General features: G+C 42.0%; 1 protein-coding gene across 1 annotated transcript in view; it reads right to left on the reverse strand.

The window, feature by feature from the left end:
- Window positions 1-7,898: 7,898 nt before the first annotated feature.
- l3mbtl3 (L3MBTL histone methyl-lysine binding protein 3) overlaps window positions 7,899-13,497 on the reverse strand; it is a 57,182-nt gene continuing 51,583 nt past the window's right edge. Inside the window, exons 20-22 of the mRNA XM_080833722.1 lie at window positions 12,983-13,149; window positions 12,466-12,528; window positions 7,899-8,052 (exon numbers count right to left, since the gene is read on the reverse strand). Of these exons, the coding sequence (XP_080689848.1) occupies window positions 7,909-8,052; window positions 12,466-12,528; window positions 12,983-13,149 (374 nt within the window). The 3' untranslated portion in view covers window positions 7,899-7,908. The remainder of the gene's footprint in view (window positions 8,053-12,465; window positions 12,529-12,982; window positions 13,150-13,497) is intronic.

The raw sequence follows: 13,497 nt of genomic DNA on the forward strand, positions 1-13,497 counted from the left end.
CTAGTCAGCTCATTTTGCTGTTTGGTGAAGGGGAACCGTGTCACTGGAAGCGGGGACGTCTGTGCGCTCTGAGTGGGAGGAACATCTAATGTGTGGAATACATTCCGGGAATCCGTAATTTTGACAGAAAGCTATTAACCACGTCACACATAACCCCATAGATGAACATCGGCAATCATGTTATTTACCTAGGTTTTAATGTGCTCGTACGTCGTGGATAGGCTGGTAAAGAAAGTAGGCTATGCCATTAATGCTTGCCGAACATAGGAAGTACGAGCAAAACAATGGAGATATTAACGGAATACACTGAAATTGTATACCAAACATTAACATGCTCAAGTAAAATCTGTATCGAATAGAAAAACTCAGATGTGACTCATTTGGGATTTAACATATTTTGGCATTAGTCTGCACGAAGTGGTTGCTTAGTGTGTCTACAAAAATCAAATGACATTGTTATTCACTTACCAAATAAGAATGCTACTGGTGGTTCTTCCTATTTAGCCATTGCGCAGAGAAATTTGGAATGCAAGTCATGTTTTCGGTGCTCAAAGTTGCCTTAAAGAGAACCAGAATGTATTCCAATTGAATGTTCGTCGGGAGCATAAATGTTAGAATGTTATACTTCCATTCCAGTGGATATCCACTGCCTCTTCCATCTCAAAGACGCGCACCGGAGATGGTCACACTGACGCCAGAAGTACCCCATGGCTTCGACGCGAACAGAATCGGCAATATTTTCCGTTGTGCACCCCTGAATAACCCAGTCCTTTAAGTAAAAACATATCACATATGTGAAAAGTTCTTTTCCCAAATAAAAAACAACATAGCTTTTTATTTTCCACCCACATACAGTAATAGTTGGACACGCCACTAATGGCCACTACAATATATCGTTACACTCTTTTACGCAGTTTTTGAGACGGGCAAAGAACAAAATGTAATCCAAGAAAAACTCTCCTTTGGTTAGATAATCCATTTAAAGTAGTGAGTTTCAATTCCTTCGTCACACTCCTCACACAGTGAAGAGCGATGTGTTCCTTACGATGGTCTCGCTCTCTTCAACTGTGCAGCTGTTCAAACAAGGAGAGTTGAAGCTGCCTCTGTTACCCCACGTGACGCACCACTATGAGTGACGCACAACGAGATAGAAAGAACGAAAGAAAAAGATAAACATGCCGATGCAAATTTGTCTAATTTGTTCACGGTAAATTAATGCGTGTGCGTGTCTGCACAATGCCATGCCACAATGCTCAGGAAATGCAGCTTTACAAGAACCACATGTTGTGTAGGCTTCACCATGCACGAAACCATAGCGCAACAGAATGTCTTTCAAGTAAAATGAAATCCACGAGTTTAGCATGAAAAAAAGGTGGAAATCATTGCACTTTATTTTGAAACTATGACTAGCGTCGGTGGATTTTTAAAATTATATTCACGTTTTTCATTCTCTTGAAAAATGCTTTCATTGCACTCTGTCATGTCTGCTTTCAAAGGCAGTGTGCAAAGTGTCACGAAAAATGTGCCTAAGCACACACACACTATGAATGTGAATGTGATGTGAACCGAATGTGATGCTACGGCAACTACAGAGTTAAATGCTGTAGAGCCCTATCTAGCCCCGTACAGTTGTCAGAATCGCTGTCATTTCCTGTGTTTATGCTATCCATATCTTACTTTAGTGATAGACCAGGGAAACATTCTCACAAGGGGTCACAGGAAATAAACACTATCTTTAAATAAAATCGCTGAAAAGTGACCCTTCAAATAGTTTTGAGCAAATTGAACTCTATAACAATCATGAAGCCCTTACATAACATAAACACCCAGGAATGAATACTTTTCTGACAAGGGAATGTCCCTCAATCCCTGTTCTCCCACTCTTCTGTTTCTAGTAAGGATGTCTCTTGGATTGTTAAAATGCTGATTGACAGGACTGGGATGAAGAGGGTTTATTTTAAGGTTTTCCAATTGGGCGTGACCGAGAAGGCTCTCTGGGCTCAAATCCCAAAAGTAATATGCGCATGTTGGAATGGTGCTCTGTAACACCAAACACCAAAACTGTTCTGGAAATATGTGACTCCTTGACTTGACCTTAAGTGAGTCAGTGAAAGTTGAAGATTAAGATGAGAATCACACCACCATGACAGCCATGTTTAGGTTGGTGCTGGATCAACATGGTTTGTGGATACAGCTAAGTTTAAAGCACTCATGCATGTGATTTCCTGTAATTACTCTCTCCCATATGCGATTCAAATGAGCAACGCTTCCCTGTATTGGGCCTTTGTGTCTGAGAATTCATACATGCAGATGATAACACAAAGGCAATTGTATGGCCCTCGGGCACACACACACACACTCACACACACTCTCTCACACACACACACACACACACACACACACACACACACACACACACACACACACACACACACACACACACACACACACTCACACTCACACTCACACTCACACACACACATACAAACATGCACACACATATGTTTGTGTGTGTTTTTCATCGAGCAGGGAGGGCAATGCAACAACATAAACACACTTTGCCTATGTGGTGTGCATGATTAAAAACTATCCAGACATTCTTTATCCCCATGCTTTCATTGCACTCTGTCATGCATGCTTTCAAAGGCAGTGTGCAAAGTGTCACGAACCACTGAAGCGTCCAAATGCTCATTTCCCTCTGAAATCCAATGCATGATCAATTTGCATTCAGCACACACACACAAACACATTGGTTCAACCTGGATAAAGATCACATTCTCCAGCTGCTGCAAGAAAGGGCAGTGCATTCACATCCCACCCAGCGCAGAGGAAATGACCAGTGGCTCACTTCAAATTCAAAATAACATAGCACTATGCATCATAGTCGTTGTATAAGATTAATGTTCAGGGTATACTGGCAGTCAGATGAAAGTGACTCCTTTTATACTAAACTTCTCTCTGCGTGATGGTTTAGGACTTGGAAAAGTACGCCACGAAGTTTTGTTGTAACAAGGTAGAGCTTTACTTGATAAGTTGCAACACAAATACAGTTGAGTTAACAAGACCAATTTCATCAAGTCAAACACAACAGGAGATCTCCGGAGTCTGGGCCGCTGGTGTCAGGGCACAGTTCTTATAGTATCTTTTCCCTAACAATGACATCAGGGGCCCCTCAAATTGAATAAGTCATGGGATCACGGCCTTCCTGCCCTAATGGATCAATTAGGTTATATTGGTGTCATATGTTTTGGGTTATCTATGTGTCATATGTGTTGTTGGCCATGTCCTTGTGACTATGTTATTTGACTATACCATATATGCCTAGAGGCCGACACTGTATTTTAACTGTATCTTAACTACTCAATGAGGCACTCTCCCCTGCCCTAGGCAGCCACCTCGTGCCCTGGACAGTTAGAAGCTACTGTTATTGTGACCTGACCTTTCCAGGCCTGCCTTTCCCAAGAACTTGGTTCCTGTATGAGATTCCAAGATTGTGCCTATCCTGCCTAATAAACCTATACTGAACTGAAATCATCTTACAGTGCTGAGAGGGTTCTTTAAGACCCATGCTTTAACATTCCTCACAGGTGAGGGAGGTGTTATTGGTTTTAAACAAGAGGATAGAGGTAAGGGTAAATCTCTCTGTGGTGGCGACGTGCTGAATTAACTCTGCTCCCCAGAGAAGGAGTATCAACCTGCTAGTTGTGTAGGAGTGATCACACCAGAGAAAGGACATCATAAAAGAGAGAAAGGGACAGAGTCTGAGAGAAAGCGAGAGAGATGTTAATTACAGGCAGTTCAATGAGACAGAAAAGGGGAGCACAGGAACATTAAAGGACTGATATAGGCAGAGAAAGTCATGAGGAGGCAAATTTGGTGTGTTTTGAGGGGGGTTTTATAGACAGATTAGGACTTCTAATTAGCATTCCTTGTGGGTGCATTCCTTGTGGGTTTGCATATGAGGCGGGTGACATTTGCTGGTATGGTTAGCAGCGCTTAAAGCAATGGTATGCAAACAACAGTGTCTGATGAGTTCTTCAGGCCTGCTTTCCTTGGAATCATTCAGCGCTGGTTGTGCAGGCATAGCAGATGTCACAGGAATACAAATTAAAAAAACTAAAAAGTAAAACATACAAAAACTAAAAAGTAATAGCATTGGCAGAGCAGTTACGCACTCCACACAACTGGTTTTTGATACAGTTATCGGCTAAAAGAAACTGTAGGTAGCCTGTGAACAAACTTGTCTCAATCTCGTTCCTCAGACAACCTCTCACTCTTTCTTTCTTCTCCTTAACTTATTGAGTCTTCCTTACAGTCATGCTGTGCCCCAATGTACTCCTAAATAGAACTGGACATTCTTTTAAAAGGATATTTGGAAAACTAAGGTCCCTTTACTTCCAAAAGCTGGTGAGATGGTGATAAATTATATGCCATAATAGTAAGTGGAACATAATTTAACCATAATATTATAAATCTATTCCAACGCATCTGTGTTCATGCAGTATGTTGAAAATTAAATAAGTATAGACAAATTATGGCAGTAGAAGCATTAAACAAGTATAGAAATGATAGAAATCTTGTACGTAAGCGCAGGTTAACACATCAAATGTGACACTACACTAGCTAATGTATGCTACTTTAAACAGTAACGCTAGGAAGTGACCATCATACATTGACATGAACTTTGTTTGTCATATATTGAAATCTGCTCTCCACTTTAAGTGTTTCTACCAAATCATGGACCCTAAGACGACAAAGCCAGAAACATAGTCAGCTTTGGAGCACAATGATTCTACAGAGCAACGAGCGCCTTAGGATAATTCCACCAACTCTGCTCTGAGGTAAGCACAACGTTTTTAAATAAACACGCCTTTTCAATTATGTAGTTGCCTTGAGCTTCGGCGATGGTGTTATTGATGTAAGCAAGAGAGAGAGAGAGAGAGAGAGAGAACATGTCTGTTAATGGTTTGAGGGACGACTGGCTGGATTTCCATGGCGGTCTGTAAGCTCGGCTTTGAGCAGATGCACATGCTTATCTCGGAGGAGAGAGCTGGGACGCTGCCTCCCAAACATATCATGCTCCAGTTAAGCTTCGGCCAAGGAAACTTGGCCCACAACAATCACAGGAGTCATTCTTTCCATACTGATAGCTTCAGTGTTCACTGCCGTATCTGTGATGTGATTGCAAAAGCTTTATGAAAATATAGCAGAACAACAAAAAAATGTCGTTCTAGGGATCTATATTGAGAATGCTGCTATTTTTGGTATTGAACAAAGGCATTGGTATGGTTTTTAGAAGGTTAAACCCAGACTGAAGGAAAATCCAACATGGATGCGCCCCAAATCTAGCATGAACCTGTCGGGGAAGTGATTTGTAACTAATGATGTGTTCCCAGACATCAAATGCCATAAAGACCATTCACAGAGATGAACGCTTGGATATTGTCTCCATGGTGATGATGATGTGTGTCGCTGTGACAGCATGACAAGGCAACATCAGCACAAAGGTAGGAACTGTGGTTCAGACAGACTTGACATTGGAATCAGTGACTCTGTCTCCGATATTCAGTCATACTTAATTGTGAGAGAACTCAATGAATTCTAAGGAGGTGCACACAAGTACTCAGTTACTAGTCTCTCACCCACATTTGACCTCATCACTGGGTGTAGTTAAGTTTTGTGTGGATGGCGTTGATGTAAGTGGAAATAAATGTCAGACTTTTCTCCCAAAGGTTGCTTTCTCCTGTTTAGTATTCAGGGAGTGTGTGTGTGTGTGAGAGAGAGACAGTGCACCTGGCCTGCGGCTGCCTAGAGTCAAAATGAAACTTTAATATTCCAAATTTCATCCAAATTTTAAAACCCATCACAGCTTCCCCTGAAGTTTTAATACTTCTTAAACCACACAACCTCCATTTCTCATGCAAGACACAGCATAATGCATATGTTCATATCTTTAGCATAGATAACACCAGGCACATTCCTCTTTGGAGAACAGTTCTCCCACTACATGGTGTTCATTCCTTTTGCTCTACTTGGTATTTGCTTGAGGCTGATCATCCATGTGGGCAAACATTGCAGTCACTGCACACATCTGGCTCATAGACACTGAAAACCTTCTGTCCAATGGGCCTGCCTCCAAAATCCCCCAAACTAGGTTAGAAATGACACATTTATAGACTATTATTAATTATCACCCAGTCACATATCCTGATGAATAAAACCATGTCTTCATCAGTTAAAATCATATTTCTTAGAAACATATTAGATAAGTAGATCCTGTAGAGTGACAACAGTTTTGTCATGTCCATGTTTTAATGTCTGACCACCAGGGCAAAAAAACATCTGCAAGGGCAAAACAAAAAAAATTAGTTTGGTAATGGGTCGTCGCACTTTTCAATGGGGGAGTCATCTTTACAGTGTAATGAGGAGATTATACAACGATCTGACAGAACTCCTGTGAGGGTGCAGAGAGATGGGGGTGGGGTGAGGTGGGGGGTGGTCCAATTACAGCGAGCGTGACTCAAAGGCCGGACACAGCTTGAGTTGCCACCGTGTTTATTTGCAAATCAGCAGAGGGACGTGATACAGGCTACAGCGAGCTCCCTTCCCCTCCCCTCCTGTCTAAGCATGGCTTCACATCCTCGAAACATTCTCACGCTGGTCTGAGCATTATCAGCATAAATAAATAAATAAATAAAAATTGCGTATGAATACAGTTTGTAGAGGAAAGGAAAGGGAAAAAAACATTTTTCATCTGTTTGTGTTCTCCATGCTTCAATCACACTCACACTGGAATAAAAATAGCATATTGCCGTCTATGGCTCAAGAGTATACAAAGAATGTGTCTTTATTTGTGGATCTAATTCCAGTACCTACTGTGATAAATAGAGAGTAGTTGCCTGTACGCATGGGACGGCAACCAAACAGATTATGATGTTCATCGTTTCATTTTGAAAGCCTACTTAAATGGATTTCTATCCCCCATCATATCTTTACATTCGAGAGAGCTAGTAACATACAGCTGTATATTAACCATATTGTTCAGTGAGCACCATATAGGGCGTCTAGTATACCTAGTGTGTGCCATCAATATTGGCACAGGCCTAATGACTGGTCGATTACATTATTTCCAGCCTATTCTGCTGGGGTGAGATTTTTTAGTTTGTTTTCAGCCCTTCGAGACGACAATAAGGAAAGTGAGGAAGGAGACCCCCCCCAAAATGATGTATTGAAGGCCCTTCTGCTGTCCTTTAGCTTCAGGGGAGTGTTGAGGATTGCGCCCCGCAATGCTGGGGGAAATCATCTGCTCCTGGAATCGTTCATGTTGCGCCAGGGAGGGCACTAAGGATGCGTCCATCAGCTCAACTACACAGATGACAGATTCTGGGCTAATAGTACCTATTACCTCCAAAGATGGCTGGAGGATTGTATGGAGGTAACCGTTGATGGATTTCATCATTAACCTTAAAACAACCACGGCTCATATATTTAAAAAAATGCTTAAAGAAAGTTGGTGTGAAAGTTGGTGGTTTGCCTTTTGAAAATAAGGCAGCCTTTTCTACCCACAGCTAGCCCTGATTCTAAAAAAAGCACATGTAACTCATTTTTATAGTGAGAATAGGCATAAGGAATAAAACGTAATGTTTGCCTTTATATACTGTATATACACAATTCATTTCTACTGTACAGGTCTATGAATTTTATGGCTGCAAAACGAAAAGAAATTGACAGTGCAATATACATGTGCAGTTCTTCCTTCCGTCTTTTTCCCCTTGCATGAATTAGGTTCTTCTTTGAAGAAGAGTTCTTTTGTGCTTTTTTTTTTTTTCATTTAATTCCGGAAAATTCCACCGTCAGTTTGCTGAGGCCTAAAGTGACAGCATCCTCCCTCCCCCTTCCGTCTCACACTCAGAGCTCATTGTAGGCCGAGTCCTCGGCTGTCTTGAACATCAAGATGGAGTTGTAGATTTTTAAGGCCGGGCCCAGCTTGATGCTGAGGATCTTCACCAGATCCACTTGGGTGAGCAGCAGGAAGGCCTCACCATCTATTTGCTGAAGCGAGAGAGAAAGAGAGAAAGAGAGTGAGCGAGAGAGAGGTCAAGGCAGACCAGAACTGCATTGTGAAATAAGGGCCGCCGGGTTTAGAAATGAGAAACACTACCATATTTTGCTCTACAAATCCTCTGACCTTTTGCTGAAGAATGGCACCAATTAAAGAAATCTAAATGGCGTGGTTTGTGTGGATGACTATAAAGACTCTAATATTCTAGTCTCTCCTGGTTTCAGGGTAGAAATGCTCTCTCAAAAACAGTTTAATAATTTACTTCGACAAAAAGAAAGAATTAGCTTTGTTGTTAAGCCACCATCTTGGTCTTAGAAGTAAAAAAAAAAAAAAGCACGTGTGGGGATAAGTCTGAAAGTTTGCAATGGTTTAACGAACAAATCGAGGACACTTCAAAGCGTGGTTGCTGGAGATTAATACATCAGGCTATGAACCATTTTCACAGCTTCATTAGAGTAGTAAGATATGCAGCGGATGACTCATCTCTACCCCTACAACAGCCTTGCAGTACAAAACCATCACATGTCAACCAGTGATTAGCCTTTTCCTATACTTCACAGAAAGCCTTACAAAGTGACCTAGAAATACATATTAAAAGCCTTTTGTTGCTTTTTCATGTAAAAACTATGACTGAGAATTTTCTGTATGCCAGGAGACCCCAATGACCAAAATGTCCGTCATTACAAATAAGTCCATTCACACCACCTCACAAATGTACTGAATTGTCTCAAGTAGAACAGTAAAAAGTAGCTGTGGGCTGAATAAGTGGCAAAAATACTTGGTATATTCTATAATGTAAGGCTTTCTGGTGGCACAAACAGTGTAGACAAAGAGAGGTCTCTGCCCATAATATATACCCAAAACCTAATTGCATTCCCATTGGGGATGAAAGCCAAAATATTGATTCCTGTTTAGTATTTACAAAACCTCCAGCTAAAAGACCAGTCTGTTGTAATGCATTCATGATGAGAATGCCTCTCAGCGTTTCTAGGGTTATATCTAGTGTTTCTTTACCTGAGGGAAATGTGTAATCGGTGCGGAACAGAGAGCGAGAGCAGTGGGTGGTAAACAGTCATGCACTCTCACAAAGAACAGACACAAGGGTGGAGGTGGGGGCTGCATTAGTTTGATATTAACAGGAGGCCCACAAAGGGCACTGAGCAGAGTACACTCCTGACAGGGGACAGGACACCGATGTCTAGATGCAGCACAGCATCCTGTGAGATAATGGATATGATAAGATCATACCACTCGCAGCCGGTCAGCTCATGGCAGTCACTCAGTGTGGACACATGTGTCCAATTTCCGATTTCAGTCCGATTTAAATTGGATATTGGACACATGTGTCTCCCCAAAACTAGATTCATTGTGTCCGACTTGAGTCCGACTGGACTCCGATGTAAACCCCTGGACACACGATTCGATTCCGCTGGTAATTGGACTGGGCGCGCATGTGTCTCTCGTATCTGATTCAAATTGGACAACAACAACTTTTGCACGTGCTTGAGATCGTGCCCACAGACATATAGATGCATCATATATAATGTATATGATATGATAAACGCTGCTAGACGCTCAGTTCTTGTGCTCCCTCTCATTCACGTTGAAATACTGAAAGCGAAAGTGAAACTTAGAAACTGGAACGCAACTGTTTGGGACAGAACGCGCTAATTCAGTGAACAAATATTTTCATATTACTTTTCCACCCGTTGTTAGTCATGTAATCCATTCATATCGATGTGAATCAATCAATACTAATACAACTTTAACTGTGGTGTGTTTTTGTTTCATTTCACAACGTATTTACTGTATAATCAACGGTTTTGTTTCATTTCACAACGTATTTACTGTATAATCAACGGTAGCAGATGTAAACATTCCGCATTTGATTTGAACTGATCTAGTTTTGTCACTTCCATGTGCTTTGAGATAGAGCAGTTAACCCCCCATGGAGACCCCATGGAGAGAATCGGATAGGATCGGAGTGCTGCCATCATGTGCCCGCTCTGACTGTGAGTGTCTTTATGAGTGTGTGCATTTCTCTGTCTGTGTGTTTGCTATATATATAGCATATATACTATATTAGGGGAGTTGGATATTCAGAGCACTTGTCTCATATGTGTGTGTGAGAGACGTGGTGTTGAACATCAGTACTGAGAAATTCTAACACAAATGCAACAAGTGTTAATCCTGAGACGTTATAAGAACATTATAATTGCTGTATTACAATACAGTAACTGAAATGATTATGCCAACAGTGTCTCAACGAGACATTGCGTTGAATAGAGCTGAATTAAAATGAAGAGACGCAGGCTGAATGGAGATGGCTACATGTTGACAAGTTCACATGTTCCCGTCTGGCAGCTGCTCTTCAATCCGGCGACACAATGTGACCTAGAGGAGCTTGAGTGCCACAGACATCTCAGCAGAATGACTTAAACCTCTCCATCTCGTCCTCTTAAGCATTCAGCCCCATGTGAGGGATCAGGGGCGGCCTTTCCTACAGGCGGGTTAGGCGGCCGCCTAGAGCGCCATCTAGAGGGGGAGTGCCAAATAATGCGCCCGAAAGAAGAAAAAAAAACACAATAATAATTTCCTTTTTTTTTCCCCGGACGCATACATTGGCGCCCCTTCTATGTCTCCAACCAATATTTTGACATTAAGAACTAAATCTAACATTAGGGTATATGAGCCAAAAATCAAAAACGGAGGGGTATGTTCTTCATTGGTATTGACAGAACTGCGTGCATGATTAGACGGGCCGGATTACAGAACACACCAAATTGCTCTCTCTACCGTTGTAAAGACAGGTGAAATTAATGGTGTTGTAACCTCACGAGGTGCAGGCATATGTACTTATGATGTACAATACACATTAAGGGTTGCTACAATATGTTATCATGAAAACATTAATGAACACAGTATTTCAGAGATCAAACTAATTTTGGAGAAACAGTGTATAATGAGCAGATAGACAACACGTGGGAACAAATTAATACAACTTCTTCAGGGGGTTATCAAACATTATTGTGAATGACGAACATTAACATGGATTTATGGGAACAGCCGCTCAACAGCGCCTCGTCTGCTGCAACTAATTACAAAACCAACTTCCTCCAACAATGTCATGTAGGCCTATGCGCAAATTAACTTATTCTTTTAACGACATTGAAGCGAAAAAGTAAATTTCGCCACAAAGCTAAATTTAACAAATAATGAGAATACATGCTGTAACGTGCCGGCATAGTCGCCCCATAATGCCTTGCGGCGGGCGCATCATTTTCTATGTGTGATGATGAACTAACCATGTACCTGTTCCTTACTGTTCTTATTGCATGTCGTTGTACTGTGTTGGGACTGAGTTTATACAGGTGCGTGACGGTAACACAGTCTATTTGCTGCGATCGTTGTTGTGTTTAAGTGAAATAATTGCAGTCTTACAAGGCAAAATAGCGTTTGAAAGTTTTTCGTTTTCGTGGGGGGGGGGGGGGGGGGGCGCGGCGCCAGGAGTGAAGCTCGCCTAGAGCGCCAAATGTGCTAGGGCCGCCCCTGTGAGGGATAGCTCACTTTTCTTTTGGTTGAAATATGCAGTTTCCCTCCCTCTGATGCATAATGTCTACATACAAACACACACACACACACGTAGTTCACAAGCACATACACAGTCCACTAACACACACACACACACACACACACACACACACACACACACACACACGTAGTCCACAAACACATACACTGTCCACTAACACACACAAACAAACAAGTAGTCCACAAACACATACACAGTCCACTAACACACACACACACAAGTAGTCCACAAACACATACACAGTCCACTTACACACACACACACACATGTGCATGCATGCACACATACACAATATTCAATCCTTCTATGTGGATATTAAACAGCCGGCGAGACTTTGGCTTTGAACATGTTCTCGGGGCACAGTAGAGTTTTGTTTACTTGCTTGCTTGGGCAAACAAACGGTTTTGTTTATGTGCAGACGAAATTGGGCATGAGTCATTCTCAGTGAGGTGTGTTTATACCCACCCGAGGGGCTGAGTGGTGTGCCCATTTGATGGTGAATTAGAATAGGCCTTCACTCCCTCAGCAGGAGTGGAGGACATTGACAATCACTGTCAGTCATTAGCTGACTGTCTTCATGCATTTTAGGTTAATTAGGTCTAGCTCTTTCCGTAATCCTTTTCACTCACTCAACCCCCATCCCCCTCCACACACACTCACACTCAGTCAGTAACACAGTCTATCGCTCTCTCTCTCACACACACAAACACACACACACACACACACACACACACACACACACACACACACACACACACACACACACACACACACACACACATACACACACACACACACAAAGTGAGCATACCTCTTCTCTGAAGGTGCGCACTTGCTCCTTGCATCCTGGCAGACCCTGAATGAACTCAGTAACCTGAAAGACAAAAAAATTAAAATATATATTAAATATACACCTTAGCATCAATACCAGCCTTCAGCTTTACATCATAAGCCCTAGCTATAATATCAGTGTGACAGTGAGAGGACTAGAATGCACCCATAGATATGAATGTCATGATCGTACTGATCACACATAATGTCTAAACAAACTGATGAGCCATAATGTTCTCAACATTGAATAAAACTCATGTCATTATCAGTGTGATCATTACAATCTCTGGGAAAGTCATCAGTGCATCACTGAATCTGCAATCTGTAATATCTTAGGCTGGAGAATGAAATTCCAGGCTAATCACTACCTTTCAATCGCTACTTTTGAGCACTTCTGAAGAAACACGCACACACACGTCAGAACCACACAACCCTCATGGCTTTAAATTATAATTCATAAAAAATGAATCATGCAGCCACCCAACCCCCAACCGTACCTCATCAACGCTCCAGGCAGCCACTTTGCTGGCGGTGATGCCAGCGACGGTGGGTAGCAGCTTGCTGTGCTGGTCCCAGCAGTGCGGCGTGCTGGAGGTGGGCGAGGGCGAGAGCGAGCCGCTGGGCATAAATACAGACTGATGCAGGGCCTGCTGGAGGTTCAGGTCTGGAGGGGAAGACAACAGGAGAGTGAGGATTCAACTCTTTAATAATACAGCTGGAGGTTATTTCAACTTCAATTTCAATAATAGGTCACCTTTGGACAGGTAGGCTACCTTGAGAAAAGAGTATAGGCTAACCTTTGAAGGTTCTATGTAAACACTAGAAGTCCCCTCCTGAGGACCATGTCTGTGTTCAGTAGTTAATACAGTCAGAAAGTCTGCACAGCTATAAGCAGATGACTGCGTGAGGTCAGTGAGGACCTTTACTTTTCCACTGTTCAGGGTTATGGAATGATGTTAGAATGATGTTATTAGTCTCCTTTTATTACATTTCACCATATGTCAAATTAATA

The sequence above is a fragment of the Sprattus sprattus genome (assembly GCF_963457725.1).
Source record: "Sprattus sprattus genome assembly, chromosome: 2".
NCBI classification, from domain to species: Eukaryota; Metazoa; Chordata; class Actinopteri; order Clupeiformes; family Clupeidae; genus Sprattus; species Sprattus sprattus.